A 27927-nucleotide genomic window follows, 5' to 3' on the forward strand; every position below is an offset into this window, starting at 1 on the left:
AGCATATTAAAGTTAATGACTTGAGTTTTCTGTGGGAGAAAAGGAGACTTGAGCCGAGGAGGTTCCTTGGATACGTGGATCCCAGGGGTTTGGACCCTTTTTTTGGGTTGCTCTTGCTGAGTGATGGTTGTGTGGCTGTCATGTTGGCTGGTTCTGATCCAAGTGTCTGGTGAAAATGAAAGCTGAGGTTTGGCCATCTCCCTTTTTTCTTTCCCTTTTGCTGTAGACATTGTTCGCAGCGACATTGCCCTGGATAAGCAGAAAGGCTGTAAGATCGCCCAGCATCCTGACATAATGTTGGAGCTACAGAGGGAAAAGGCAGCTCAGATGCACTTGGTTTTGTTAAAGGAGCAGTTTTCAAACACATACAGCAACCTCACATTAACAGGTAAGGCTGCAAGACCAGCTCTGGAGCCAGGAGCTGGGGCTAGTTCTTGCTAACTCACAGGTGTGTTAAAACCCTCGGGTGCTTCACCTCTATATGAATCAGCATCTCTCTGACTGCCTCTGTTTCCTACCAAGATTACTGGGTGCTGGGAGGGAGCGGACCTGCGGGAACTTGTGGTGGACTCATAAGGCCTCTGCGGCTGGCACCTATGCAGACACTCCAGATTTGGTGCCCCTGGACAGAACATTTTCTGCAGTCTGACCTAAGCAGAATACCATGGCACGTGAAGTGCTGGAGAAATCTCCCTTCACGTCGATGGGGCTGCAGCAATTACTAAATTTGGAGTCCTTTAAGCTGCAGCTGATTTTTTTTTTCTTTCCAGAGCATGCACTTTGTGTGAACCCAGTAAATATTAAAGAGCAAATATAAAGGGATAATGGCCCAGACAGAGATGAGAGGATACTCTTTTTCTGGCAACTGTTTGTATTATCCAGGGAACAGAATCTCAAAGGATGGAGGAGACTGCCACATTTTGGATACACATTTAATGGTGCTTGTAAAGGACTGATGTCTTCAGGCAGTGAGCAGGCAGAAGGATGAGATTCCAGCAGCCAGCAGTGTCCTTTCATAGCTGCTCTCCTTATCACTACAGCTGGATGAGCCACAGACGATGGGAAGGAGGAAGAGACTAATAAATCAAACAAGATCCCCTTCTCCTCTTGCTGGGTCCTTTCCTGTGAAAGGGAGGGAGGCATCCAGTTCTTATGGGAGGGAGGGCCCTGTGCTCTGGCTGGGGAGGAGATGGCAAGCCCTGTGATGGCCCTCCCCTGCTGCTGGGCTGGGAGAGGCAAGCGGGTCCTGCCCAACCTCCCCCACTCTGCTGCTTTTCCTAATTCGATGTCTGGCCCCTGCCTTTAAGCCAGCACAGGTCTGCATCATCCTCGCCAGGGCCAGCAGTGAACTCCAACTCTCTCCTGGGGACATCAGCTGTGCTGGCCCTCTTGGGGACCCTACAGAGGTGGGATGGCAATATCAGGTCTGGCAGAGAGCTCAGCCCCGGGGAGCTGTGGGCATCGGGGCCATGAGAGTGGCTAAATCGCATCATTCCTGAAAGCCCAGCATTTAAATGGGATCCTCTGAGCCGTTTCTCATTCTCTGTAATGTAATCCACTTGGCTGTTTATTCCCAGTAAAACTGCTGGAATCAACATTGTCAGCTTTTCCCCTGACAACTTGCTTACTTTCCACTAAACAAACTTCCCTCGAGAAGAGAAGCTGCTCTCCCCTATCCTCCTTCCCTCACTGCTTCAAAAGCTCTCCGGCATTGCTCACATTTTTTACAGAACCTGCAGAGCAGAGGTGCTACCTGGTTATCAGCTCAGCTCTTAGCCTTTCCAAGTGTGTTTACAGGATAGTTCAGAAGGTTTTAGCTCTAACTCCCCAGGGAGGAGAGAGCAATTTCACTGGAATATTACCCAAAGAACTATTTTAATGTCCTTTAACTCCCTTTGAATGTGAGCAGAGCAACTTCATAATTGTTATGAAGTTTAATCTTTTATTTCAGAGGCATAGTCTGAGAACATGGACTCTAGACAGCTAAGCATAATATTTAACTGGAACTCTACTAACTTGTGTAAATATTTCCCTTCTCCATGATGGATCTGGTGTTTGGGGTGGGCAGAGGGGGTTGTACATCTGTTGCAGAAGGGCATTCCTTACCTTCAAAATTCAGTCAGCCAGAGTTTGCTTGAGGACTTCTTTTTGTTCTGCACAGTGTTTTGCACAGTGCTGTAGAGAGACCCTAGATCAGCAGCAAGTTACATGGGGTGAGGTTTAGGAGCAAGGCTCCAGACCTGGTTTGGGGAGGGATAGTGAAGGACTAAGTTTCCAGGGATGGAGTATCCGGGGGATCCCTGAGAAGAGTGTTTCCTCCCTGGAGGTCTGTATCCAGGAGTCACTTGGCCTTATGCAGTGCATGTACTGTGGATGACCCTCAGTACTCAGTATCCAACCCAGACTGGAGGAATATTCAACTGCACACCTCTGAGAGGGGCTCCTACTACTGCTAGATCCTGCAGCACTTTAATTATACCAAAGAAATGTAAATGGAGCCTCTTGCCCAAAGTCATATGAGAATTAAGGTGCTTTACGATGGGATAGCTATTCTAGGAGAGCTTGGGAGTGAGGCACCGTGAGGCATCTTTATTCCTGTGCTACTACCACTACCACTGATTTGGATAAAAAGTCCCCATCTCTTCTTCCTCCTCCCAGACAACATAGTTATATGAGCAGCTTGAAAGACTATAGATCAGGCCTCCCACGCTGTCTGCAAGTGTGGGCAAGTGATACTGCCATCAAACTTCCATGCAGTATCCTCGTGGCTTTAAGAATGAAAGCTCTTAAAGCGCAGGGAGTGTGATTCTGCAGTCCCTGTAGCATCAATGTAAATCGGGGGCTTTTTCAAATCTATTTACCAGTTGCGCAAGGTTCCCAGGGTGCTCCTTATCTCAGCGATCTGGCAGGGTTGTGGTTTTGCACTGGGATTTAAGCTGCTCCCAGCAGCAGGTACCTCCAAGGTAAGAGGGTGTCTTAAAATGAAATGTGTTTTTTTGTGCTAAGACATAACTGAGACTGAGGGAAACCAGGCAGTCTTTCTGGCTCTTGTTCCTCCAGGAACACATGTTAGACTCTGGCTTAGGCCACTTTGGTTTCTCTAGACAAGTATGAGCTTTTCTCGGCTCCTGTCTGCAGGCTGTCTCTTGCATCTTGCATTTGCTTTCTGTACGTGATCTTTCTAGGCTTACCAAGCCTGCCTCTCTGAGATGAATGATAGTCTTTGGTCTGTGACAGTACTATTTAAATGCTCTGTGACATTTTGAAGCTTATTAATCTTTGCTGCTTCCCCTTTGGTGCTCAGAGATAGGTGTCTCGTTTCACAGATCAGCATCTCTGATGCTCTCAGGTGAGTCTGTAGCAGAGCAGAGGGAGAGTGCACAGCATCACCTGCTCCCCTCTGGGAACCGGCTCTCTCAGCTCCGCCTGCAGTGGGATAGGGGAGGAGAAAGTGGAATCTTTCACTAGAAACACTGCTTGTATCAGCAGAAGTAGAAGTTGCAATCATCACAGCAGGCTCCCCTCCTGTGCAGCCCTCAGGAGAAATGTCCAGGTAACAGTAAGGTGCTTTTGGAGCCCTGGAGCTGAGGGGTGAATGCACAGCATTGGCTTGGCAGCAGATGAGGTGTGAGGAACTGCCCGAGGCAGTGGAGACACAACACACATGCAGGTTTTAGGGACTGGGATTGTGGAGAGTGGGGCAGCAGCAGTCAGAGCTTTAATAGATTAAATCTGAAACTCTCCATCTGTGGTGCCATTTTGGGCTTGGTTCATCTACTGTGTTTGTACTTTAAGAGATTAGATATCCACAGGTTTCTGCACTGTTTTTAAGTAAAACCCATTAAGCCTAACAGAAGAGAGAATTGCTCAGATCAATAGATATGTGAAAAACTGTATTAATGTGAAGTGTTAAGTATAACTGAGCTTCTGAAGACACAAGGACAAACCATAAATTCGCTTTCTGGAGTTCCTGGCCTGAGGAAACAAAGTAATGCCCGGCTTCTCATTCTGAAGAGTGGAAAAATGTCTCCTCTTTCTGTTCTACCTTCTGCTTCAACCTACAATGCAGGTTACTTCACTGCATCAAGAGACTGGTGATGACAGCTCTCCAGCCTGTCCTACCCCACCACATCTGCACTGAAAAGCAAGTGAGGAGGCCACAGGGTGCATGTTGGGAGCCCCCCAACCTGTCACATCATGCAACGCAGCCTTTACAAGCAGTGGTTAAGGGAGGAGACCCTCCCCACAGGGTACATAGTGCTCCCAGTTGATCCTCCACAGTCCCACCCTGCTGAGGGTGTTAGCAGAGATTATCCTCCAGCTGCACTGGGCAAGACAGTGAGCTTAAAATCAGGTGGGAGGTGCTAGGAATATTGCTGACAGCTGCCGAAGGGCAAATTTCACTGTCTGTGTCCGACATTGCAGTCAGGTGTTTTACATTGGCATCCCCTTACCCCTGTTAAGGTCATTAGATAATTCAGCTGTAACAGCTGTTGTGAGCTCTCTGTAAGGCTTTACTTACGAAAGGCTACTTCTGGAGATGTTAGTAACCAGGCAGAGACCCTCTTTATCTGGGGTAAGTGGCACAGGTGTGTGAGGTTGTGGTGATAAGGGAGGGCACATGTCAGCTTCTCCTACCTAGGGATGCACAATGGTGGTATGAGTGGGAGAAAAGCAGGTTATGCAGGAGCAGAAGCATGTGTGTGGCTACTGCAGAGCAATCATACATGGGGTGGCATGGAGCAGGGATAAGGGTAGCGTGTCTGTGTGAAGAGCTTGCAAGAGAGAAGCTGCCCCACAAAAATAGGGTTTTTTTTCCTCTCCCCGAAAGACAGCGAGAGCTGCAGTCGTGCTTGTTCCTTGGCAGAGAATCACACGGCTCAGGTCAAGCACCTGTGACATTTGTGTTTCCTGCACTTGCGAACCTCCCCTGGTGGTTTTGTGATCCCTGCTGAATGCTGTGGGGTTTGTGAGATGGTGGTCCTGGAGCAGGACACGTCTGCAGGGCCCAGGACCTGTCCTGTGGGGTGCTGGGTCTGGAGGGGGCTGTGGCTCAGAGGCTGCTTTTGTGCGGGGGTCTGTGCAGAGAGCAGGGCGTGAGGCTGGCTGTGCTTTTGGTGCCTGTACTGCTGGGCAGAGAGGCTGCTCTTCTTGTTGTTGCTGGAGTTTTCCCCAGATATGTTTTTATCGCCAGTTAATAGTGAACTCTGTGGGGGCTAGAGGGAGGGCTACCTTGTGAGGTGGGACCTGAGAGGGTTACTGGAGAGGTAGATGCAGCTTCATTGCCTTTTTGGCACTGTGTTTGGGATCAGCAGCCTAAAAGTTCTGTGGTTTGCACAGCAGTGATACATATTATAGCTGCTTTACTGGGTGCTGCATCGGGGTGGTCTGTGCTGCACTTGCTTTCCAGCTGTCCTTCAAGGAAAGTGCTCTCTGGGGCTTTGCAATGGGCCTGCAAGTGGCTTTTGGGACAGGCTGTCTGCTCTTCTGTATATCACAGCCCGTTATGTTATACATATATATGTATCCACAGCATTGTACGAAATAGATCTGAAAAGGACCTCAAGAGGGCATCTTCTAGCCTTTTCCGTGACAAATCAGCTGTACCTGGACTCCACTTGGGGAAAGGTGCATAAAGAGAGGCAATATCTTCTGTGTGACCAGCTGATACAGTTGGAAAAACAGACAGACTTTGGGGGGGGGCTTGAACCCTTTGTTGGGGCTGAAGAAGAAAAAGCAGCATTCAGAGCTAAATACACAGTGAAGATAATTTCCTTGAGTTTGTCTCCTTGATTAGCACAGGTACTGGTACCTGTGATTAGCTGAGGTACTGGTGGAGAAGTCACGTCAGCAAGGGGAAGACAATAATGTCATCAGCTCCTATAGGAAAGAGACAGGGAGAGAGGATTGCTGTGAAACACTGAGCAGTTTCCTGGGAGGAAGGGACCTGAAAAATGTTAACATGCCATTAAAACAATATCTGAACCGAGCCCATAGTTAATGACCAGCAGAGTTGCCAGGTCCATTCTGAGGATGGTTTGCAGGTGCCTCCTGAGGCCTCAGGAGCAGAACTGAGGGGATGGTGCTGGGAAAAATAAACTGTGAAAAACCATGTCTCATAAATGAATATTTTTGTGCCATTATCAGTTGTTTACGTGAGTTCATTCTGAAGCAAAGTGGCTGTTTGTTTTTACTACGCAGCTTTCTGAGGTTGTTTGATGTATAGCTGAAATACATTGCATTTCTGGGCATGTCTCTGTAAAGCCAGCAGGTTGCTGGATCTCAGTGGTGGGCACCGGCATTCCCCAGGGGACATCACTGATCACTGATTCAAATGATGTGGCTTTATCCTTGTTCTTAAGCCTCCTGTGATAGGAGAGATGTACTCTCCCTCAGTGATCAGCTCTAGGGCATAATCATCTATGTCATTATGGAGTTGGTTTTTTTAAATCTCTTGCTTCAGGTTAAGCCCATTATGGCATGTCCTCTCCCTGTGGACATGGAGAGCAGCTTACAGCACTCCTTTCCTCTTTTCAGAAATCTTTTACATATTTGAGGCTTGTTATCCTGTTTCCCCAAAGACTTTTATTCTCTACACTGAACAACTGCCTTTCTTTTACTCTTTCCTCTTGGCCATGTTATTTTCAAGTTGAATGACACATGCGTGGCTGGTTCTGCCTCCTGAGGTCCCTTTCAGCCCTCTTCAAAATTTTTTATGGTTCTGTGTTTTGTTGGGGTCCCTTGGGCTCTCTGCTTGGTCTGGACTGTTTATGAGATGCATTGCCTTGAAGTGAGCCCAGTATTGTAGCCAAGGCCTTTCTTGACTGAGAAGAGCAGAAGGGTTATTTCATGTATCTTGTGCATGACTCTCCTGTGTAATCATGGATTTTTTGGTACAGTATCGCTTGTTCATGCCTGCACTTTTGTGTACCATTTCCCAACCAGCTGTGTGTTCCCACTATGGAGTTTCATCTACACTCTATTTTCCTAATTAAAATGTTATGCAAAGCTGGAGGTAAAGCCTTATGAAAATAAAGGTATATAACATTTGTTGCCTTTATCTTGCATATAAGACCCTTGTGCTCTGTCAAAGAGAAGGTGGGTTGGCTCATTGTGGCAGGGCTATTGTTTCTAGCCCTTCCTTGCAGATGGATTGTTTGATTTCTCAAAATTTAATTCCAGGAATTGAAGTTCTGTTGACTGGCCTGTAATTTCCTTGAGTTTTCAACCTATTGAATATAGCTACTATATTTACCCTCTCCCAGTATTTTGAAATCTCATTTGTCAATTTCCCAGAGGGAGCTGCTGATGGACTTCAGCCTATTTGACAACATCAAACTTCATTAATCTTAATTCTGATCGAGTGCTACTATGCCTTATACTTCCACTCTGCTGCTTTTGACTGTATTAATTTTGTGGTGTTAGTTATCCTTTTTCATGAAGTCTGACCCAACAAAAGCATTAAACGTTTCAGCTTTGTCTCTGCAACTCTGCAAACTGTTGGCTGTTGTGAAATTGTGTCCCAGTTTATACCTCTCTGCTTCCTGAGACAGCTGTGAGCCAAACCCCTGGGATCCCCTGCCTCCTCCTGCCCTAATTAGTAGTTTTACAACTTTTTGTGCACTGATGGGGTGTGTGTGTGTGAGAGAGGTCATGAAGGTGAATCTCTTTTTCAGGTGACACTTTCTAGTCTGTTAAGCAACACTTTGGCTTTCTCATTATCTGATTTGGATATTGCTTTTCTAACTGTGGGGAACGTGGCTTCTTGTGACGTGTTCAGTAGTTACTAAATTCAATTTACTGTCCAGTTTAACTAGCCTCGCAAGAGAAAATATTTTATAAATTGTGGATCTTTAGAATGAGCAATTATATGTACATCATAATATGTAATGTCATTACCAGAACCAGCCAGTTCTGGGTGCCGTGTAGAGAATAAAGAAAACACATAAACCTAACAGAAAACAGATTTCGGTGGGAGGGGGGAGGGCTGACACGCACTAACAGCTTTGCAAGGGTTTGTGGCGTGTGCAGTGGCATAAACCGATCTATTAACCTTTTCTCCCCACTCAGGAGGTGATGAACTCTTTGGTCTGTCTCTTCCCACTGATGTAGTTATCAAATGTCTCCTTGTTACTGCTGGCTATCCCTGCTGCCATCGGCTTCTGTTTAACACTTGGCTCTTTCGTTCTGTCCCTGTCTCCTGGTGCTGTAACTTTGTGCTCATCTGCATTAGCCTGGCGGACTTTCCTTTTCTCCATGGTTTGCAGCACACAAAGGAGGAGTCTGTAACTTACCCTTATCATACCCCCATACTGAGGTAATTTGCATTTGTTCCCTTATCTTGCTGCATGTTTACAAAACACGGTATTTCCTGAGCTCCTTTTCATTCTGCATGAAATCTCACTTGCCAGCCTTCTGAGTTTACTAAAGCCTACGTCCTTACACTGCACTGCATTTACCCTGCTGCTATTTTCCCTTCTATTCCTAATGAGCACAAACGCTTGTCTCTGGCTCCCTCGCCTGTGGTGCTTTCCACCTTCATGTTTTTTTCCCCAGTTTTTCTCTGCTGATGGGAATCAAACCTCGAGGAGCCTCCTTCCTAGTTTTGTTCCTGTCTCTCACAATTTTTTTTCTTGGTGCATTCCAGGAACTTGATGCAAGGCTATGTCTGATGTCTTCCTTTCCCAGCAAATGTGTGGGCAGTTAAATGTCCCTAATTACCAGTGGGTTCTGTGTTTCAGATGCTCCCAATAAGCCTGTGCTTCTGATCTCCCTGATTTTTTTTTTTAGCCTAAAGCAGACCCCCAGTGTGCCAGTGTCTGGGCTCCTTCCACTCTTACGTTACACAGAGGTTTTTATACCTGCCCTTTGTACTACTGAATTTCACCCCCTGCTTTTATCCTGGGCCCCAGGATCACCCAGACCTTCTCATGTGATATTTCTCATCCTCTGATAATTTTTCTTTTTGTCAGCATCATGCTTAACTTTGACTTTCAACCCCTGGAACTTACGTTGCCTCTTGCTATCAGGTTAGAAACCCCCTGTCCCGCCGTGCTAATGTAATGCCTATGAGGAACAGTTGAATTTTGTGGATTTTCTTCTTTCATAAGCTGAATAGATTTGGCTCCTTAAGCTTCACTTTGCCAAAGTCCCTTTATAGCTCCTTCTTTGTCCTGTGGCTGTGCAGGACAGACTTTTCCATCCTGGAGATAGGAGCTCTATAATGTTTTCCCATACATGTATTATCTTGTGCTTGGCTGAATTAAAGCATGCTTGGTTGGGTGGTGGCCGTTTAGCCACACAAATTGGATTGCAGGATAAATGGGGGCTGTTTTGTTTATTTACTAACTCACGTTTGTGCTGTTTGCAAGCTGCCTTTAAGAATCTTATATTTATCTAAATGACTGGTAAAAACACTGCATCCTGTGGGATGGAAAGCAGGCGACGGATAGGTTTTTGTCTCATCAGCCACTTCTATCCATCTAGTTACGCCAAATGATTCCTAATAATGCAAGTTCTTAAATCAAGCTGTAACATCGGTTAGACAGGACTTGATTCTGTACAACATATGTTGGCTGGTAATTAGCTGAGACATGAATATAATGAATTATCAGTAGGTTCTCATATTGGCTTTTAATTACATTGTCTAGGTCTGCTGTCAGGCTGACTGGCCGTTGCTCCCTAGGTCAGCTAGTCCTGCCTAAGCACCGGCATGGGGTTAGGGTTCTCCTCCCTTCTAGAATTACTTGGAATTCCAAGATTTATTAAAAATTAGCATCAGCAGGTCAGAGATCTCCTTACCGCACTCGGAGGTGCAAATTATCCAGGGTGGGTGATTTAACAGTGTTTATCTAAAGCAGATGTTATCTAATACCTCTCTTGGTCATTAGTAATCTGTGAAGTACATCATTGTCTTAGGAGTTCATCATATCTTTTTCCCAAATACAGAGCACACATAAATATATTTTTGTAATTACATTGGTAATTTTACTGTGTGCACAAAATGATGAGTCTGTGTCTCTGTTCATATTTCTCTTCTTTATATTTAAATTCCCACTGTTAACTCAGCAAGGCATGAATTTTCCATTGTGTTTTTTAATACTTTATTAATTGCCTAAACTTTCTAATTTGGAGTTGATGGCTGTTTCTTTAGCTTTACAATCATGGCTTATTGTTTTCTGTTATTGCTGTTTATACCACTGCAAAAGGACAGGTTTCCAAGCAAAATCCCCTTCCATCATGGTGGTGGAATATGCTGATTTTGGCCATCTAAACCACCTAAAACCAAACAAAATGAACTTTATTAATTTGGACTCTTTTGTCCAATATTTTCTTCCCAATAATTTAATAATTTTTTTATCAGCCTGGAGAAGTTGAAGCACCTTGTGTATGTATTTCTGACTGGGATTACAGTCCCACTAGCTTTTGTCAAATGCAGGCTTTGAGAAGGCAGCTGCTGATGCGGACAGAGCAGGGAATTATCTGAGGTCTCCTCATTTTTAAAATATTTCCTAGCAAATTGTGTCACAGCAACAAATTTCACTGCAGTTGGAGGAGTACCGCCAGCTTCAGTGCTCCAGCCGCCATCCCTGTGTATTTTCTCCCTGTGAAAAATAACAGGAATGGTTATTTACGTGCTGCTGAGAAGCTTGCAGCTGGGAATCGGGGATGTGTGTCTGTGGTGTGCAGGATACATCTCTGACAGACCTGTGCTTTGTGGCTAGGCTAACTCATGGAGAAAACAGAGAGGAGAGGGGAGAGGCGTGGTTGGTAAGCCTGGCTTGGTGGGGAGCGATGGGGATAATCTCTGCGTCTGGACCCTGGCTCCTGCCTGCACCGCGCTGCTCGGTGGGGGCACTGCCTGCTGGTGGGAATGCAGCTTGGTCCCAAGGCTTGTTCTCCAGTTGCTCGCTCTAACCCCTTTTCCATCTGTCCGTTCATTTATTATTTACCACTTTCTCTTGCTCTTTTCTTCGTTAGCTGATTCCCGATGCTCCTGGCTCAGGAAGGGGCTGTCTTACGGGAAACAAGAGGGCAGCAGCAAACATGGCTGTACTGCTGCTCTGCCAGCCCTCCCTGTCACGGGGACAGGAGTGTGTGGTGCGCACAGTTAAAATTTTTTTAAACATTTATCCAAGTTAAGAAAAGGATCAAAATCCTGGAAATAAGAGATTCACAGTCCCACACACAGTCTACACTCTGCTTTTTCAGAGGCCTGAACTTGGGATGGATATGCTGGGGTGGGAGAGTAATGTGAGAGCCTGCGGAAATGCACACTTTGCGCAGCTAGAAGCGGTGTGGGGAAGAGTGAGGTTACAAGGTGTTCAAAAGAAATTTTGGATCTCCTTTTACCTCATTAAGTTTTATATTGGGTTGCTGTGCCAAGAGACACAATCACTGACTTTCTTAAAGAAGCAAAAAAACCTCCATGAATTTAAATACTTTTTCAACGGGGGTGTGTGTGTGTGTGTGTGTGTGTGTGAGAGAGACAAGGAAAGGTGGCAAAAGAAAAGGTTTTGTAGGAGAAACTGAAACTGGTTCAAATATAATTCTGTTAACTAATTAGGGGAACCCTGGAAATGGGGTGAGACTCGCAAGCCTTTTTTCTTCTCTTTGCTGGGGCACTCCAAGAATCGGATCACCTGGGGAAAGCATGTTTAAGAAATACCAGATGGTCTCTGCGATGCTCCAGCTGTGGACAATCACTCCCAGCCAGGCAATCTGCCTTGCTGTCGAAGCCCTCTAAAACTGTGCTGCCCATTTGTCATGCTTCTCCAATTGCAGCGCTCTGGATAGCTTCTTTTTTCCTTGTCTGGCTCTTCCTTTCCAGTTTTTATCACCCACCCCCTCCATGAGCTAATGTAGTAACATCCCTTCATTGCCTATAAATCCATTGAAGAACCATATATAAAATAGTACTTTGTTAGGGAAGATTGGGAAACATCTGGTTTTTACCCGTAAGAGTCAGTCTCTACTTGTCTCTTATGACGATGTGACTATTTATGTATTTGTAAAGTAAAAAGAAGGAAAGATGGGAATCCTAGAAACAATTTGAGTGGAGCCTCTAAATGGAGGAAACTGATTCAGCTCTGGGATTTGTTTGGAGGCTAATGCTTGGGAAGAGGGGCACAGGCCAAAAAATTGTTTAGATGTCTGACAAAGTAACAGTTGTACCAACGGCAGAAGATCCTTCTGGAAACCTTTTGGTCCTGTATAATTGTTCCTAGGTGCTCCCTGGCACATACTCACCCAGGAAAGCTGTGGGTCTAAACTATTATGCATTTATTATCTACTACATAGAACAGGAACCTGGGAACAGTGATAGTCCTTAGATCAGTAGGAGACTAGAACCATAGGGGTGTATGTGCATAGCAGTAAAAGTATGTACCTATGGAGGCTTCGCGTGTAAGTGGGTATGCCAGGGTATGGTGTCTGAGCCTGTTGGCGGGCACTGCCTCTTGCCCAACTGGCTCAAGCAGTAGTGCCTTGCAGAGCTGCCTGCTTTTGCTCACACATGTGGCACTTAACCTATGTTTCCATCCCCTTGCAGGACAAGGGTGTTAGTTTCTGTGAGCATGTGTGTGGGGAGGGCTGGCTCTGGGTGCCTGAAGGTAGTGGTGGTGCAAGAGTGGGATGCTGGGGTTGTATCATGCCTGCCATAGAATGTGACACGAGAGCTTGGGAGGGTATGGGGCCTCTGGGGTTGGTGTGGGAAGGCTGTCCCAAAGAGCCAGCCAGGCTTGGGACACTTCATTCATCCTGCTGGCATAAGCCATGGAGTGAGATGCTCTACCAGCCGTGCTGAGGTTACAAGGAACAAGTCTGTCTTTGTGAGGAGGGTGCTTGGGAGCAAACAAGGGAGGATGCTGCTTGGGGTGAGCTGCGTGGGCAGGAAGGACCTCCAGAAGACTGTCTGTTTTGCTGGGTACCTCACCTGCAAGGCAGCTGCTTTGCCAGTCTCTGAGCCCCTCAGCAGGTGAATGTGGGAGAAGGAAAAAGGGATTTCAGTGTTTGCATGCAGGTGGTGTCAGGGTTTGCCAGGTGGCCCATGCCACAGCTGTTCTCTGTGCTCTGCAAGGCTGGCATATAGGAACAAAGTGCCAGAGCTGCTACTGATGGATGCCATTCCATGCAGCTGTCCTCCTTTCCTGGGCAGGTTCTCCTCTCCTCAGGGTTATGGGTTGCTCTGTTGGTTTGGATCCAGCTGAACCATCTGAGGTGAGGAATGCCCCAGAGGGACCCCTTCCCTCCCTCTGCCAGCCAGCCTTGCACATCCTGCATAGCCTCTGTGATGGATGGCTGCCTGCTCTTCTCAGCCTGGCCAAAACCAAACTCTGTGTATCTCCCCTGCTGAGCCCACTCATGCCTTTCTGCAGGGCTGTGGTTGACAGCTGCATCTTCCCTGTGGCCCCATAATGTGCTCATGCTGCTCTCTCTCCCCTTCTCCCACACACTAGCTGCTGCGCTGTCATCCCCTCTTGCCGTGCAGGAGCTCAGCCTGTTCTGGTGGCTATCTGACCACCCCGTAGCCTCGTGACCCTTGTGCTTGGCTTTTGCAGCCTTTCCTTTTTCAAGCTTCCTCTTATCCTTCCCTCTGTAGTCCTCTGGCAGCCTCTCTTGCCAGTTAGACCTTGAGCCCTCTTTTCCCCCTTCTGCCTGGTCAACATTGAGCTATGCTCCAGCCCTTCCAGGCACCAGTAAAAGCTCTCAAAGACCCACATGACACTGACCTCCACCTGGTGCAGCTCCCCTGAACACTAGTGACAAGTAAAATGTTATTTTAAAATGGTAAGGTATTAAATAGACATCGCTGCTCTAACACCTGTTTTATCTTTGTCTTCTCTGTGCCAAAGCCTTCATCTTGCACGGCATGTCAGGGGACTGGTGTAAAATCTGCTACTTGGCTTTGGCCAGCTCCTGCAGCAGCAAGCCCTGTGCAGCTCTGAGCTTGGAATTGGCATCTGATAGTTTCACAGGTCAACAAACATCCATGTGTTTTGATGATGAATGTAAATTTGGACTTAACAGGACCAAAAAGCATAGGCTAAATTTGTGAGGTGGAAGCAGATAATGAAAAAGGAGTTGGAGGTGTTGCAAATAGCTGGGTGGGCATGAGCTGTAGAAGCAGAGCGACAGGTGAGAGGACAGGCACAACCAGAACCCTGTAAGGGTTAATGAGAAGCTCTGATGTTGGAGATGGCATTGATGAGGCAGCGTTGGGCACCATGTGCAGTTCTCTTGTCCATTTTAACAGAGGAAATATGCTGTATAGTTGGAAAAGATTCAGAAAAGAGCAATAAATGTGACCAAATCCTGGAAATATGGAGCTATAGACAAGGTTTTAGTAAGATTCATCTACTTAGGGAAATTTTAAAAATAACTTGATCATAATGCACAAGTACCAACAAGGGGAAGAAAAATTCAGAGCAAATAGCTCAAGATGTTAGCAAAGAAAGGCATAAAGAGAAACTGTGATTTAAAGCCTAATACAGGACAACCTTGGGCTAATAATGTGCAGATTTATAATGTTGAGAATAAATGTTGGAATGTTTCTACCTAAGTATGAGGTGGATTAACAGCCACTGTCAGCCTGAAAGCCAGATTCCTGCTGAAACTGTTTCAGACAGAAGTTGCGGATTTTGTGTAGTGGTTACTAGGTTACGTCCTCTAACCCCTATCAAGCAGGAAGCAAAACTATGTTGTATTAATGGTCCTTTCCATCCTTATAATCTGAATAAATGTGTAATATGAACATTGTGCCTCTTGGAGAAGAGGGGATCACAGCAATTAATTGCTCCCTGAAACCAAACTGAATGAGTTAGCCTGTGCTAGTAACTTGGCCAAGTGGACCCCTCACTCTGCTGGGAGCAAAGCTGAGCTTGGACGACAGGCTGCAGTTCTGTCCTGGTTAAGAGAGGAGTTGAAGTTAGCCCCTACCTAGGCTGGAACCTGCCTGGCCTTGGTGTGGTGTGCATTGGTACTATAAGAAATATCAAGTTTAGAATCAGTTTTTTTTGGCCAGAGGTGGCTGAATTTAGGCAAGCTTAGCTGCTTCTCCTTGCCATAACCACCTCCCTGGAGGAGGTGATGTGTTGACCAGGACAGCGGGGCAGTCTTCACTCCCTGCCACCAAATCCTTCCCAGAAACATGATCCAGAGATCAACCAGCTGAAATGCAAGAGCTTACCCAGGAGGGACCTATGTTTGATACAGTAGTCTTATTTTCCTGCTTTATTTTAAAGCTTGTTCGTTCCCCAGAAAAAAGATTTAGCAGTCATTTCATTGACTAAATGTAGTAGAGCTACCTCTGAACTTTGGTGTCCAAAAGTTCATTTATGATCTTGCTGTATATAAATTCCCAGATCTAGGGTTTGACACAGAAATAGTCTTCATTTGATAGAACGTTACAAATTCAAGTTTCAGAAATTATCCTCTTGAGCCATCTCCGTGGTGTTTGGCACCACGACAAGTCATTAGTCAATCCTGAAATAGTCATCAAGCAGAGAAACAGCTTATTTTATATACTGTTTCTTAGAGAGTTAAATATTTCCCCATATTCAGGCTCTGATTGGAGTCTTGGATCCTTTCCAAATGTTCAACCTGTAAAGATATTTGAGAACCCCAGGACTTAGGCTCTTTCCAAAAAATGATAGATTTCACTTGAATTTTCACAAATGGAAAACCACAACTCCCCATAGCTGCAAAGAAGCAGCTGTCATACCAGGTACGGAGTATGAGAAAACACTTTCTAAAAGCTTCGGGGACTTCCCATTATCTGGAAGTTTTTAGTGCTCTTAAAATTTGCGAAGACAACAGTGGTTGGGGTTTGTGTGGTGTGGTGTGGTTTTTTTTTTTTTTCCAGCTCAGCGTTGCCTCAGATAATCGGCTGCACCTGTTTGGAAGCGGTGCTTCACATTGTTCCCTTATACAGACCCTTGCACGTGTTTCTGTTAATTTTTCCTAGAAACCCAAGTGTCAACAGATCGGATCCCCTGCACTGCAGCTCTGTACAAATCCCAAACTGGTGTATTTCTGAACACTTTGCCATGGGAAGTCTGTGGTTTTGAGTGACTGAACTTTGGAGTTTTGAAGCTGAAATCCTGGGATGTGGGGATACAGGCAAAAAGCTATTGAAGAAATCAATAGCTCCAAGTTAACAGCTCCAAATTCAAAGTTCTGCTTTTTTGTGGTTGTTGTTGATGCTCTTCTCTTCGAAAAAAGAGGCAATTTCCAATTCAGAGGTTGGGATGGATTTTGGTAAGGGGAATGGGCTTCTTTCAGGAAGGCTTAATTTTTGGTGAAATTCAGTGCAGACATGCATGATGAGAATTTGGGAAATGAGGAGTTAAGTCATGATGATGTAAATCACTGTTCAGCATTTAAAATAATAGTGTTTGGATAATTTTGATGTTGGGGCTTCTGCTTTTATTGGCTGAGAGGTTGGCAAAATGTGTATGTTGTTCTGAATTAGTAAATGAGTCTTATTTATAGGACAGGTGTCTTCTGATGTCCTGAGCTCAGTCTGTTTGTAATCCCAGATCCTGTTTCTGATATGCATTTAATAATGTGTGACAGAAGAAGATAGGAACCTTGCAAACCAAATCAGGGTAGGAATGTTTTGAATTTAGCTCTGCCCAACTCTGTCTGCTTGTTATGCAGGGTGTCTTTTCGTAAGGGACTCGCCCTTCTAAAATTCATTTTTGGACTTATCTCTTCTTTCTGAAACATGTTGTCTTTTGGCTCATTTACATGCAGCCTGAAGGCTGCTGAGTGTGCCAGCCTCCTTCCTCTGCACTGACTCAAGATGGAAATGCTTTCTTACATATATTATTTTTTTATGCAGTTTTTCTAATGCAGGAGCCACAGTGAGACAGGGCTACAGGGAGCGATGTGGTGGCAGGAGCAGAATCAAGGTGTATGTGATAGCAGCTGTGCAAATAAAACCTTGTGTTTCCACCAACATCTAAATTAAACAGCGCTTTACAGCTATTGGTTTGGGTTACGCAGTATCATTGAACAAAGGGTGGGATTAGTTACAATTAGCTATGCGACTGTCAAAATGACTCCTTCATCTTGAAAGCTGGTGGTAGAAATGAAGACAGACCCAGTTATTGTGAATCTGATGCTTCTGCTCTGGTCATCATACTGCAATATGACAATAATTACTAAAAAAAAAAGCTTGAAATGAATGTGGAGCCAATGAAGGTGTTTGATAAGTGGGAAACAAAAATATAACCAAGCTCCTATTCTAAAGAGGATTGAAGGCTTTGGAGCTCGGGGTTCAAAAGAGGTGCAGGCTGTTGGGAGGAAGGAGAGAAAGGCAGGTTCGCAGGCAGGAGGGAAGCTCTTGAGATGCCTAATTCAAGGAAAGAAGTGTAACTGCAATGTCGGGGAGCAGGGTGAAGGGAGGAAGGAGTGGAGCTCCCTGCCATGTCTGCTGCCCCTTCACCCTCCGGTCTGGCCACTGCACAGCCAGGCCCTGTCATGGTGTGTCTGGCCATGGCATGGGATGTCAAAAGCACCGAGGAGCGCCAGGCAAGCATGCTGTCGCGGGGTGGGTTGGCAGAGGGGTTTGTGAGGAGCAGCTCGCTGTCAGCCAAGTGCTGAGGATACCATCATGCCAGAAAAGGAACTGGGTCTGGGGGGAGGAGGAGGGGGCCATGAGAACTGGATGGGACGTTTGGCTCTTTTTCAAGTCATTTCTGAAACTGGATTAGTCTTCTTCACCAGCTGGTGTGAGATGTTAGGTTTGTGTTATTTCTGGCAGCCCCACAGGGACTGGGAGTAACTCCATGCCTCTTGTTTCTCTTTGTGAGGACAGGATAGTCCAGAAGCAGGGCAAGCTTTGTGTTCCCGTTCCCAAGAGATGCAAGTGCTGGTTTTCCCTCGGGCAGAAGGTGTGAGAAGGACCCAGGCTGCCATGCTTGTCTTTCACCTCTGATGTCACCAGCTTCCTCCTCTGGCTGCATCTCCTGGGCTAGTCTGTTCTTTGTGTGACCATCTGCCCAGGTTTCCCCAGAGGTGTCCTCTTGCCTGTCATGGTCCAGCCAGATTTGGGGGATTCAAGCTTCTACTGGCCTTGCATGCTGCTGTGCGTGCACAGAGACTCTGGATGGACTGCCCCATGTCTGGGAAGCCCAGATGTGTCCACAGATGCAGGAATCCTGACGGGCTGCCAAATGTCTGGAAATGTAGGATATGCCCACATGCATAGGACCCTTGAGCTGCTGCTTGTCTGCATACTTATATGTGCAAGGGATTGTACACTCTTGGGGAGTTTTGGATGGGCCAACTGTACATGTGTTATACAAGTGCTCTTAGCGCACTTGAAGGAAATGCAGGATCTCAGAGGAGTTGGTCTGTGTGTGTCCAAGCCTAATACATCCCTAAAGGTTTAGGATTAGGTTTGTTGCACATGCACAGACTGCTTCATACAAGCATGCATACTTTAGAAATCCCTTCCAGACCGTCAAACTCCTCTGTTTCTTTCCTAGATGGGGGTATTTTCCACCTGGATCACTAGGAAGGCCCTCCATGTCATGGTCTTAGTTTGAGGCAAGACCTTGTATTTGTCCCGTGCCTAAAATTCCTTTTCCTGCCTTAGTTTTATGCTTCCTTGCTGGGCTCCTCTGTCTCCTTTCTGCACAGGTCCCCACAGGGATTTGTAGCTTCCAACTCTTCTTTGCAGCTGAGAAGAGCAGAGGATGCAGGATATGGTGACTCTAACGTATGTCTGACATGCTGCTCACTTGCATTTGGGATATGGAAGGACTGTAACTTGAGTGTAAGCTGCTGTATTTTGCACTGCGGCTTTTCTGGACCAGGATCCCAGACTTTTGTGACAGGTTGGAGAAGGAAGGGGAGGAAGGATTAAAAGCTTTCTCTCCTAGATCCAGGCAACATGCAAGCAACTTCACCAGACTTTGTCTGTGACACTTCTTCACTTCCCTTTTACAGGACCATGATATGTAGTCCTTACTCTGGAAGTGAGTGAACCTGTCTAGCTGCTGTCATGGCATTGGTGGTGGATGCCTCCCACCTTCCCGAGAGCTGGCAGATGATGTGCCCGGAGCATGGCCAGGGCAGAAGCCACCTTCTTACCTGAGCCCCTACTCTGGGGTGACCAAACTCCTGGGATAGTCCCTTTTTCTTGTGGAAAACAGATTTGTTTTGGCATTTGCCCATGTCCACATGCTCCCCCTAGTGAATTCCAGGGTTAAAAAAAATCATGTAGGCTTTCCAGAAGAGCTGTCTCACTTGTCATTTAATGATTCAACCTCTGAACTGGGACCCTGCTGCTTTACTGGCTGTCTTGGTAATATCTCATTTGTCTTTCCTTCTTTTATTTAGCTTTTCCTACATTTTTCGCACATTCTGTAGATTCTTCTGCATTCCAAATGTCTTATATTTTCGTGCCTCCTTTTATCTCTCTATTCATCTATCCCAGTATAGACAACAGAAATGCTAAGTCCACATAATCTGTAGAAAGCATGAACTAGGTTGTTAGACATTTTCCAAACATTACACTTCATGGAAATATTTTCCTGTAAGATGTAGAAATGAAACAGCTGTCTCCTGCTCTCTCCTGGGCTGTTCCTGTGCAGACTCTCCTGCTCTCTGAATTTACAGCACCATCCCTTGGACAAGTGACCAATGGCTGGCTTCAAGCAGTTGTATTTATGATGTGCCAAGCAGTGGTGAAGACGATAGTGTTTATATGCTAGTCATATCTATGTGGTGGGATTAATGTACTACAAGAGACCTGGTGTTGATGTTTCCAGCATCAGGAATGTTTCACCGTCAGAATTGTCACTAGGAAACTTGGTGCAAGTCATGGCTAACAGCTCACTGCAGACTGCTTGCTTCGTATGAACTTTTGGTAGACTGTGGGACAAGCAGGGATGTTCCTCACTCGTGTGTGCTCCTTCCTCCTGCCCACCCCTGTCATGGCTTTGTGCTTGGCCAAACGATAAAAAGCCTCCAGCTCCTGCCATGATCTGAGTACTGGGGTAAGGAACAAAATGAATAGGTGCCTCATGAAACCCAACTCTCTGGAAGACAGTGGGCATCTGGCTTTCATCCTTTTTTCCCCTGCCTTGTTGGGTAGCATCACTTCTCAGCTGGCCTTCCGTGGCTGGCCTGGGCATGGAACGGCAGCCCGATGCCCTGGTGGGGTACCTGCTGATGTGGGCATGCTTTCGTCACCCCTTCCTAGTGTAATGGCTTGTTTTGCCTGTGCGTTGTATAACTTCAGTGCATGGCTGAAGATGTATTGATTGCTGGAAGGTAATTATTTCTTGATTCTTGTGGGAATTTGTGGAAGCTTAATGCTTCAGTTGAGTTGTCGACTGGAAAGGTAAATCAGGAAAAAAAAAACCAAACAAATAAAAATATCCCACACATAGTAAAATTGTTTGGGCTGAAGCAAGCAATCCTTCACCTTTCACATGGGGAAGTCAACACCAGGCTTTTTCAGAGAGAAGTGTGAACATCAGTGTTAGTGTGAGCTAGCAGAGAGCAGGCTCCTGAGCAGGTGGTGGAAGAGGAGAGAAACAGTGAGACTTGTATGTTACCATCTCCAAACGGAGCAACCAGAAAACGAGCAGGACGGACCAGAAATTATCTGAAGATTCACTTTCCTTCAGTGTTTTACTGGAATGGAAAGAGCAGATTTTTGCAGGCTGTATTCCAAGCTGAGGTTATTTCTTCAGACCGTGTTCTAGCAAAGGGTTGTTAGCTACAGCGCATTCTCAACCTCAATGACTGGGTGATACAGGAAGGGCCAGAAGGAGGATCTGGGGAACTACAGGCCAGTCAGTCTGGCCTTGGTACCAGGGAATACTATGGAGCAGTTCATCCTGAGTGAGCTCACCAGGCGTGTGCAGGACAACCAGGGGATCAGGCCCGGCCAGCAGGGCTTCAGGAAAGGCAGCTCCTGCCTGGCCAACCTGATCTCCTGTAACAGGATGGCCCACCTAATGGATGAGGGAAAGGCTGTGGATGTGTCTACCTGGGCTTTAGCAGAGCCTTTCACACTGTCTCCCACAGCACCCTCCTGGAGAAGCTGGCAGCTCATGGCTTGGACGGGTGTACTCTTTGCTGGGTAAAAAACTGGCTGGATGGCCGAGCCCAGAGCGTTGTGGTGAACGGAGCTAAATCCAGTTGGCGGCCGGTTGTGAGCCAGGTTCCCCAGGGCTCAGTGCTGGGGCCAGCCTTGTTTGATATCTTTATCAGTGATCTGGATGACAGGACTGAGTGTGCCCTCAGTAAGTTTGCAGATGATACCAAGTTGGGTGGGAGCATCGATCTGCTTGAGAGTAGGAAGGCTCTGCAGAGGGATCTGGACAGGCTGGATTGATGGGCCTGAAGTCCTAGGTGCCTGTTACAGAAACAATGTGGGTAACATTTTCATCTGCATGTTGTCTGATGCAAAATGATCATGTCTGTAAAGCAGCACAGTTTGTTTTTGAATAAGTAGAGGAGAAGAAAATAATTCCCTAAGCTTATAAGTAGAGATAGGAAGTCCGAGAAGAGACAGCAGAGTTCTGGGAAGTCTCTGGAAGGAAATGTCGTACATGAGCATCTGAGCTGTGCTGAATGAGTACCAGGGGTGGTTTGATCAGTGATCATGGCTAGTAATATGTCCTTGCAGGGAGGCGACACCAGGTGAAGACAGATTTTTATATTGGGATGGGATATGGGTCACAGATTTGACACCTCTTGTGTTTCTTGCATTTGAAGAATGTATTACTGGATTTGAAAAAAAAACCACTGCCAACTGCTATTTGAAAAGGTTTTTTAGAACTTCCCTGGTCTTACACTAACTTTGTAAATGAGAAGAAAATTGAAGGAAAAAATTGCCCAAGTGTATTAGTAATTTAAAACAAATATTTCACAATTCATGCTTCAGAGCATGTAGGAACAATACTTTCAGTTGTTTGCTTCCTATGTAATAAAAAAGTGCCCTTCCTTATGTACCTGTTTCATGACAGGAAGGCTTGTAGCTCACCTTACCTCTGTTGGTGTCAGAAATACCGTATGCGGCACTGCCTTAGTGCCTTTTTTTTTTTTCTCCCCATTTCCCGGATTGCCTGCAGTGTCTTTGAGGCAAAGTGTATTCAACCACTGGAGAGCCTTGTAAAAGGGCTAAATTAATCTTTTCACCTGAGCTTTGCAAAATAGGTTAAACCAACACAGAGCACTCATGGATGTTATAAGCTCAGATATGCACACAAAATGTGAAGCTACTGAATTAAGAAATAACTGCTGTTCACTGTTTCAGCAGCTTATTGTAATTATCTCTTTATTTTCCCTGTGATTTTTGCCAGGCTGAGATTGTCAGAAAACTGAAAATTAGTTTAATATTTAAATACCTGCACTACTATTTGCGCAAAGCCCAGAGTTTAAACAGCCAAATAATGTGAAGGGAGAGCTGAACCTGAGCACGCGTAACACAAAGCACATTAACTTGTTGGAAACTTGGGCCCAAGAATTGTTTTTTGATACACGCAGCCAGCCCATTTCCACTGTTCTCAGTGAATGTTCTCTTGGTCCCAAATGCTTTGTCTGGTATTAATGAATTTAAATTGTCTGGAATTAATAAATTTAAAGTCTTCTGAAAATATTGGCTTTACCAGACACTTCAATACATGAAAATGCTTGTGTTTTAAATCTTGATACTAATACTTCAGCTCAAATTTTTTAAGTTCTGTGCTATGCTCATTTAGGGACAGTCACAAATTAATCCTGTGCCACTGATATGCTTGGCCCATGGCTGAGGTGCTACCCTGTGTGACTTGGTGCCACAGCTCCAATGCATCCTAGAAGTGTTTGGCAAAACATTCAAGGAGATATATATATGAAATAATAAAAAATAATATTATATTTTATTAATTTTTTAATTATATTATGAAAATGCATGTGTTTTCAGTAGGAGTGTGTAGCAGATTTCTTAAAATCAAGTGTTAGTGCTGAGCAGATTAAGACCCCAGTCTAGGGTTAGGGTTGTGCAGTACAAAAGAAGGAGAAATCTGGACAATGAAGGGACTTGTGTTAAAATGTGGCAGCCCTTTCATTTTCTAACACAGTGACTGTCTTCTGCTTCCATGTCCTGCAACATATGGTGAGAGCTGCTGCTAAATTGCTGGGTGAAGAGCCTGAAATGTTATATAAAGTGCACCTTACAATGCCGTGGTTAGTGGATGGAGTGGCTGTCGTCTGGGGGAATAAGGGCTGTCAGGAGCAGAGATCTTGATGAACTGTCTTAATTGCTACTGTGCTGAGTCCAGTTCAGGGTATCTTCAGCAAACTGTGGCAAATCCTGTTTCTGCCGAAGATGAACACATGGGAAAGGAGCTGGGTGTTCTGGGCACTGGAGTATTACTGAGGAGGGTTGGAGACCTGTGGCTCTGCCACCAAAGGCAGTGACCAATGTTGGGGGTGGGCCAAGAGTAGGTGCAGTAAGACAACCTCCTCTTCCTCCTGCACCTTCTGTGGCTCCTTTGCATGTCTGAGGCTGTTTGAAGCTCAAGAGAGTTTAGATACTTTTCCCCTGTTTGTTCCTGTGTGGCTTTTCTCCTGCATTTCAGAAGAAAGTTGCAAAAGAGACAGTGAGAAGTCCATCTGCTCAGTGCCTCTAGCCGAAGCACAGTTGAGGAACTAGAATTGCTGCAGAAGTGACTTTACATGCCATGACTTCAGCCCATGTATGTAGTCTTTAGAGGCCTCATGTCCTGTGAAGAATAAGCTAGACCTCTGATGCTCTAGGACAAACCCCCAGTTCTCCTGAATCTCACTACCATGGTCTGGAGCTGCAGGTCTGCCCTCAGAAGTGGCCTGTGATGTAGAGTACGATGAGAAGCAAAAGCTGCTTCCCATAAATGTGGGATCAGATAGAGGGGCTTTGCATTTTGGCTGCAGGTCTCCCACTGCAGAAGAGTGGTGTTAGCTGGTTGTGAGGCTGAAAACTGCCTTGGAGGGACCCAGGAGCAGATATCTGCACAGATGTGCCAGGGTCGGCTTCACAGCTAGCTCCCTGGCCTGGCCAAACCAGGCAGTGCATCGTCAGTACCTGTGGATGAGTTGCTTTGGTCTCAGGAAGGGGCCTCCAGGGCTGGTGCAAGACAAATGAGTCCTTCCTTTTCCTCCTCTCCCCCCAGAACTGCATGTATCCGTGTGATTTATGTGACTCCGGATTTTAGCTCATGTTTACTCTGCAGAGAGCCTGATGGCTTCTCTGTTTGCCTTGGTGCTTGCCTTAGCGCATTGTTCTTGCTGCTGACAGTTGTGCTGGCAGTGGTTTTATTTGGAGAGTAGCGGGGGTGGTGGTGGTGGTGAGGAAGAGGTGTCGTGCTGCGCAGAGCCAGTGCTGCCGGCTGGGCTTCCTGACCCCAGGCAGGCAATTCCCACCCACACTGTGCTGCTCGATGGGAAACACAGAGACAGGGAAGTGTGTTAATGGGTCAGGAACCAAACAGGTTGGAGATGCTTAGAGCATTTCTGCAGGGGCTGGAGACCCTGATTTTAACCACCTACGGGCAGGTAAAAATCTGCCTCCCCTATCCCTGGGAGGCATCAGGCTGCTACCACCTGTGAGGTGAAACTGATAGCTTTCACTTTTTCTTCAACTTGAGTTGAGGGAGGTGAAAGCAGCTCTTTGGATGATGTGGGATACAATCACCGCTCTGCAAAAGCTTAATTGCCTGTAGGTAACATGCATGGTTTTGCAAATGGGAAAGAAAGCACAGGGACTTGTCAGAGGCTTGTTCCTGTCAGTTTGGCTTTATTTTGTGGCTCTTTAAGGGAGGATGGAGCAGGAAAAAGAGCCAGATCTTATGCAAGCTTGTGCAGCACTGAAGCTGGGAAGAATTCTCCAACTCCCAGCGGGTGGAAGAGATTTCTGTGCGAGAGAGGGGTTCAGGTGGCTCTGCTGCTGAAGACACATCTTGAAGTAATATGCAGCTCTTGATGACACCTCCTCAACACTTAGTAAGTTTGACCTCTTCTTTCATGTGCCATTATACTGCCTCACATGGCTGCGCAGGCAACTAGCACATTGAATCCGAATTTTACGTTTTCAGGCAAGGAACATGTGCTCTTTCAAATTGAGCAGTGATGCTACCAATGGCTGACTCTACTTCCCATTGCCTGGGAGGTGGGAGGTCAGCAGACAGGAAATCTCATTCTCTGCCATCCGGGAAAATTGCCATCCTTCACACGAAGGCGGGTTGGGTTTGGTTTGGTTTAAAGCCCTTGTGCGTGCTGAGCAGCACAGGTGCTCAGCCCCTCCTAGAAGCACTTAGCCTTAAGTACAGTGTACTTGTCCTCAGTGTTGTTAAATAGCTTTTATAAACACTGCCTGAAAGTGCTCTGATTATACATGACCTTCCCCTTCTGCTTAGTGTCATCTCATTAATCTATCTATTAGGTGAATAATTCTGTTTTCAGAACAGAGCAAATATAGAAATTGCACAATGAAACACAGTTAATATATTCAAACAACTTTTTCTTAATATAAAAACAATCATTTGCCATTCATTTTTCATGTCGTGTTGAGAATTTGCAAACCAACATTGGAAGCAGGCTGGTAATTTGGTCCTCCTTAATTTTGGCACCTGTAGTTATTTTAGAGCTACAGGCTGCTTTTCAGTGGCTTTACTGCTCTGTAATTCTATACCCTTTTAGGACCTTAATGCTGCCATTAGTAGCAAATTGGCCTCTATTCTGAATAAAACTCTTTATTACGTTTGTTTGTTTAATTTTTATTAGAGAAGGGTTGCCCAACAACCACAGGGAATGAATTTCCTAGGGAGGCACAGGACTGGTGCCTGAAATCCCTTTCCCGTAACTGCTGGTGTGAGCAGGAAAGGCCAAGTTGCCGTAGGGATCTGCAGGGTGCAGACGGTTAGCTCTAGGCTTTGGGTAGCCAGGGTCGTGGTGGTGGCATCTTCTCATGAGCCCCTCTCCGCACCTCAGTAACGAGCTTCATTACCTAATCTGTGCGCAGCTAAGGGTTCAAAGTCCTGTAAGTACTTTTCTCCACTGACACGTTTTTTCATTTTTCCTTTGCAACTTTTTCCCCCCCAAAAAAGATAGTTATTGAAATTTGAATTCCTTCATTTTGTTGACCCCTTTCTTCACTAGGCTAGCTTGTCTGGTTTTGCCTTTCTGTTTGCAGTTGCGTTAGCAGGGGGAGGATCAGGGTTGCAAATGGTAATGGGGGTCCTATGTCTGTGCCCCTTCCTTTGTCTCAGTGACTCTCATACTCACCAGAGTGGTGGTTTGCTCCCAGGACTCTGTTTATGTGGATGAGAGGAGAGGGGAGCGCTTTAAGCACCAGCCACTCCAGCTCTCCTGTTCCTGGGGCAAGGGACCCCAGGGTTCCTGACCGGGACTGGTGCTGGTGCACGCAGCTGGGGTTGGCAGGGTGTTGGAGGAGGGAGCTTGCTCCTCCTGCTCTGTTTTGGAAGGAGCTGCCTGGTTCTCCTGCATCCTTCCTTGCTTGGTGTTGGCCCCCCATCTCCTGGGACAGCTTTGCCCTAAAGCCAGGAGAAGATGCTCAGCCATTTGGTGTCCATCTCCTTGGGAAAGGCATTAGTGCAGGAGGTTGGTAGGAACAGCTCATGTCACCAGCGCCCAGCGTGCTGATCAGCGTGACTGTGTCCTGCTGCTCTAGGCCAGCAGAGTTGTGACAGTGGCCACCCTAAGCCCCTCTGCCTAGGGACAATGGGATGAGCTGGGAGCACACAAATCCAGGGAAGTTTTCTTCATTCTCTGTCCACCACTTGCTTATAGTTTTACAGGTCTCTAACATGCACAAAATTTAAACCTTGTTTAAGCAGACATTTGAATGAGCATGCAACGCCTGCCTACGCCAGAGTGCTGCTGAGTGCCTCCAGCACAGCAAAGAGCTCAGACTTGCTAATTTTCAGCATCCCTGGCTGCTTGGTGGGGGAAGACCTAAAGCCCATATGCAGTGAAGTGCCTGTTATGTAATTCCTGCTCCAGCCTTCTGCTCCCAGCAGTTTCTCTCTTTGCAGAAGATACTGAGATCTTTGTTGCTCCTTTAAGGTCCTGAGTTAGGGTTCTGCTGCAGGCGTTTGCATCCAGTACATTTGTGTAATTTCATTTCTATTTCTTTCGTTTTTGTAATGAAAGGTAATCCTAGACAAAGTATCCAAAACCTTCTCTGTAAAGCCACAGAAATCCGTCATACAAAAGTTAGAAAATACCCAGGCCCATGCGACCTTAATTCAGTTCCCTTGCATATATGCATTACAAGAGTATGTGATCATGTAATTAAAAACTATTGCCTTGGCAGGACCTTGGCACACTCCCTGCGCAGAATAAGATAGAGGACTGCAAGAAGAGAGGGAATGTTTACTTGTAGTTAAGGCACTGGTGAGGGATGTGGGAGAACTGGATCCTAACCCTGGCGCTGTCACAGGATTCCTGTGTGATGCTGGGCAGAGCCGATCCCCCTGCAGCCACGGAGGGTGTTGAACTCCATTATCAGCAGCTCGCCTACTCTAGCTTTTTGAATATTCAACTTTTCAGCCTACAAAAAAATCCATTAGCGCTGGTTATTTGTATAAGATATGAATCTGAATAAACATATGTGCAGACAATTGTAGGGAAAGGACGAAAACCTCTTATCGGAGGTTTTATCCCAGATTGTTTCCTTCTGTAGCCACTCCAGAGCCCATGAATGAGGCTGGCTGTTTCCATGTTAGAGCTATCAAGATTTAAGGGCTCTCTGTGTCCAATTAAACAGTAGCATATCTCTTGAATATTAACACATTAAAAGCAATATACTTCCAGCAAGAAATCTGATCCTAATTGGCCCTGGAATATTTTATTTTCCAAACTGAGTTGTGAGCCGTTAAGCTTCTTTTTTTAAGACTAAGCAAACATTACATTCTTAGAGGA

At 46.0% G+C, this 27927-nt stretch overlaps 1 protein-coding gene across 11 annotated transcripts in view; it reads left to right on the forward strand.

Moving 5' to 3' along the window:
• Positions 1 to 27927, forward strand: part of HPSE2 (heparanase 2 (inactive)) — a 114351-nt gene that overhangs the window by 15002 nt on the left and 71422 nt on the right. For 2 of the 11 annotated variants that reach the window (XM_064463911.1, XM_064463914.1), the window contains one exon: positions 227 to 388. The exons of the other annotated variants lie outside the window; for them this stretch is intronic. In XM_064463911.1, the coding sequence (XP_064319981.1) occupies positions 227 to 388 (162 nt within the window). The remainder of the gene's footprint in view (positions 1 to 226; positions 389 to 27927) is intronic. 11 annotated transcript variants of the gene reach the window in all.

Source organism: Phalacrocorax carbo, chromosome 12 (assembly GCF_963921805.1).
Source record: "Phalacrocorax carbo chromosome 12, bPhaCar2.1, whole genome shotgun sequence".
Classification (NCBI taxonomy): Eukaryota; Metazoa; Chordata; class Aves; order Suliformes; family Phalacrocoracidae; genus Phalacrocorax; species Phalacrocorax carbo.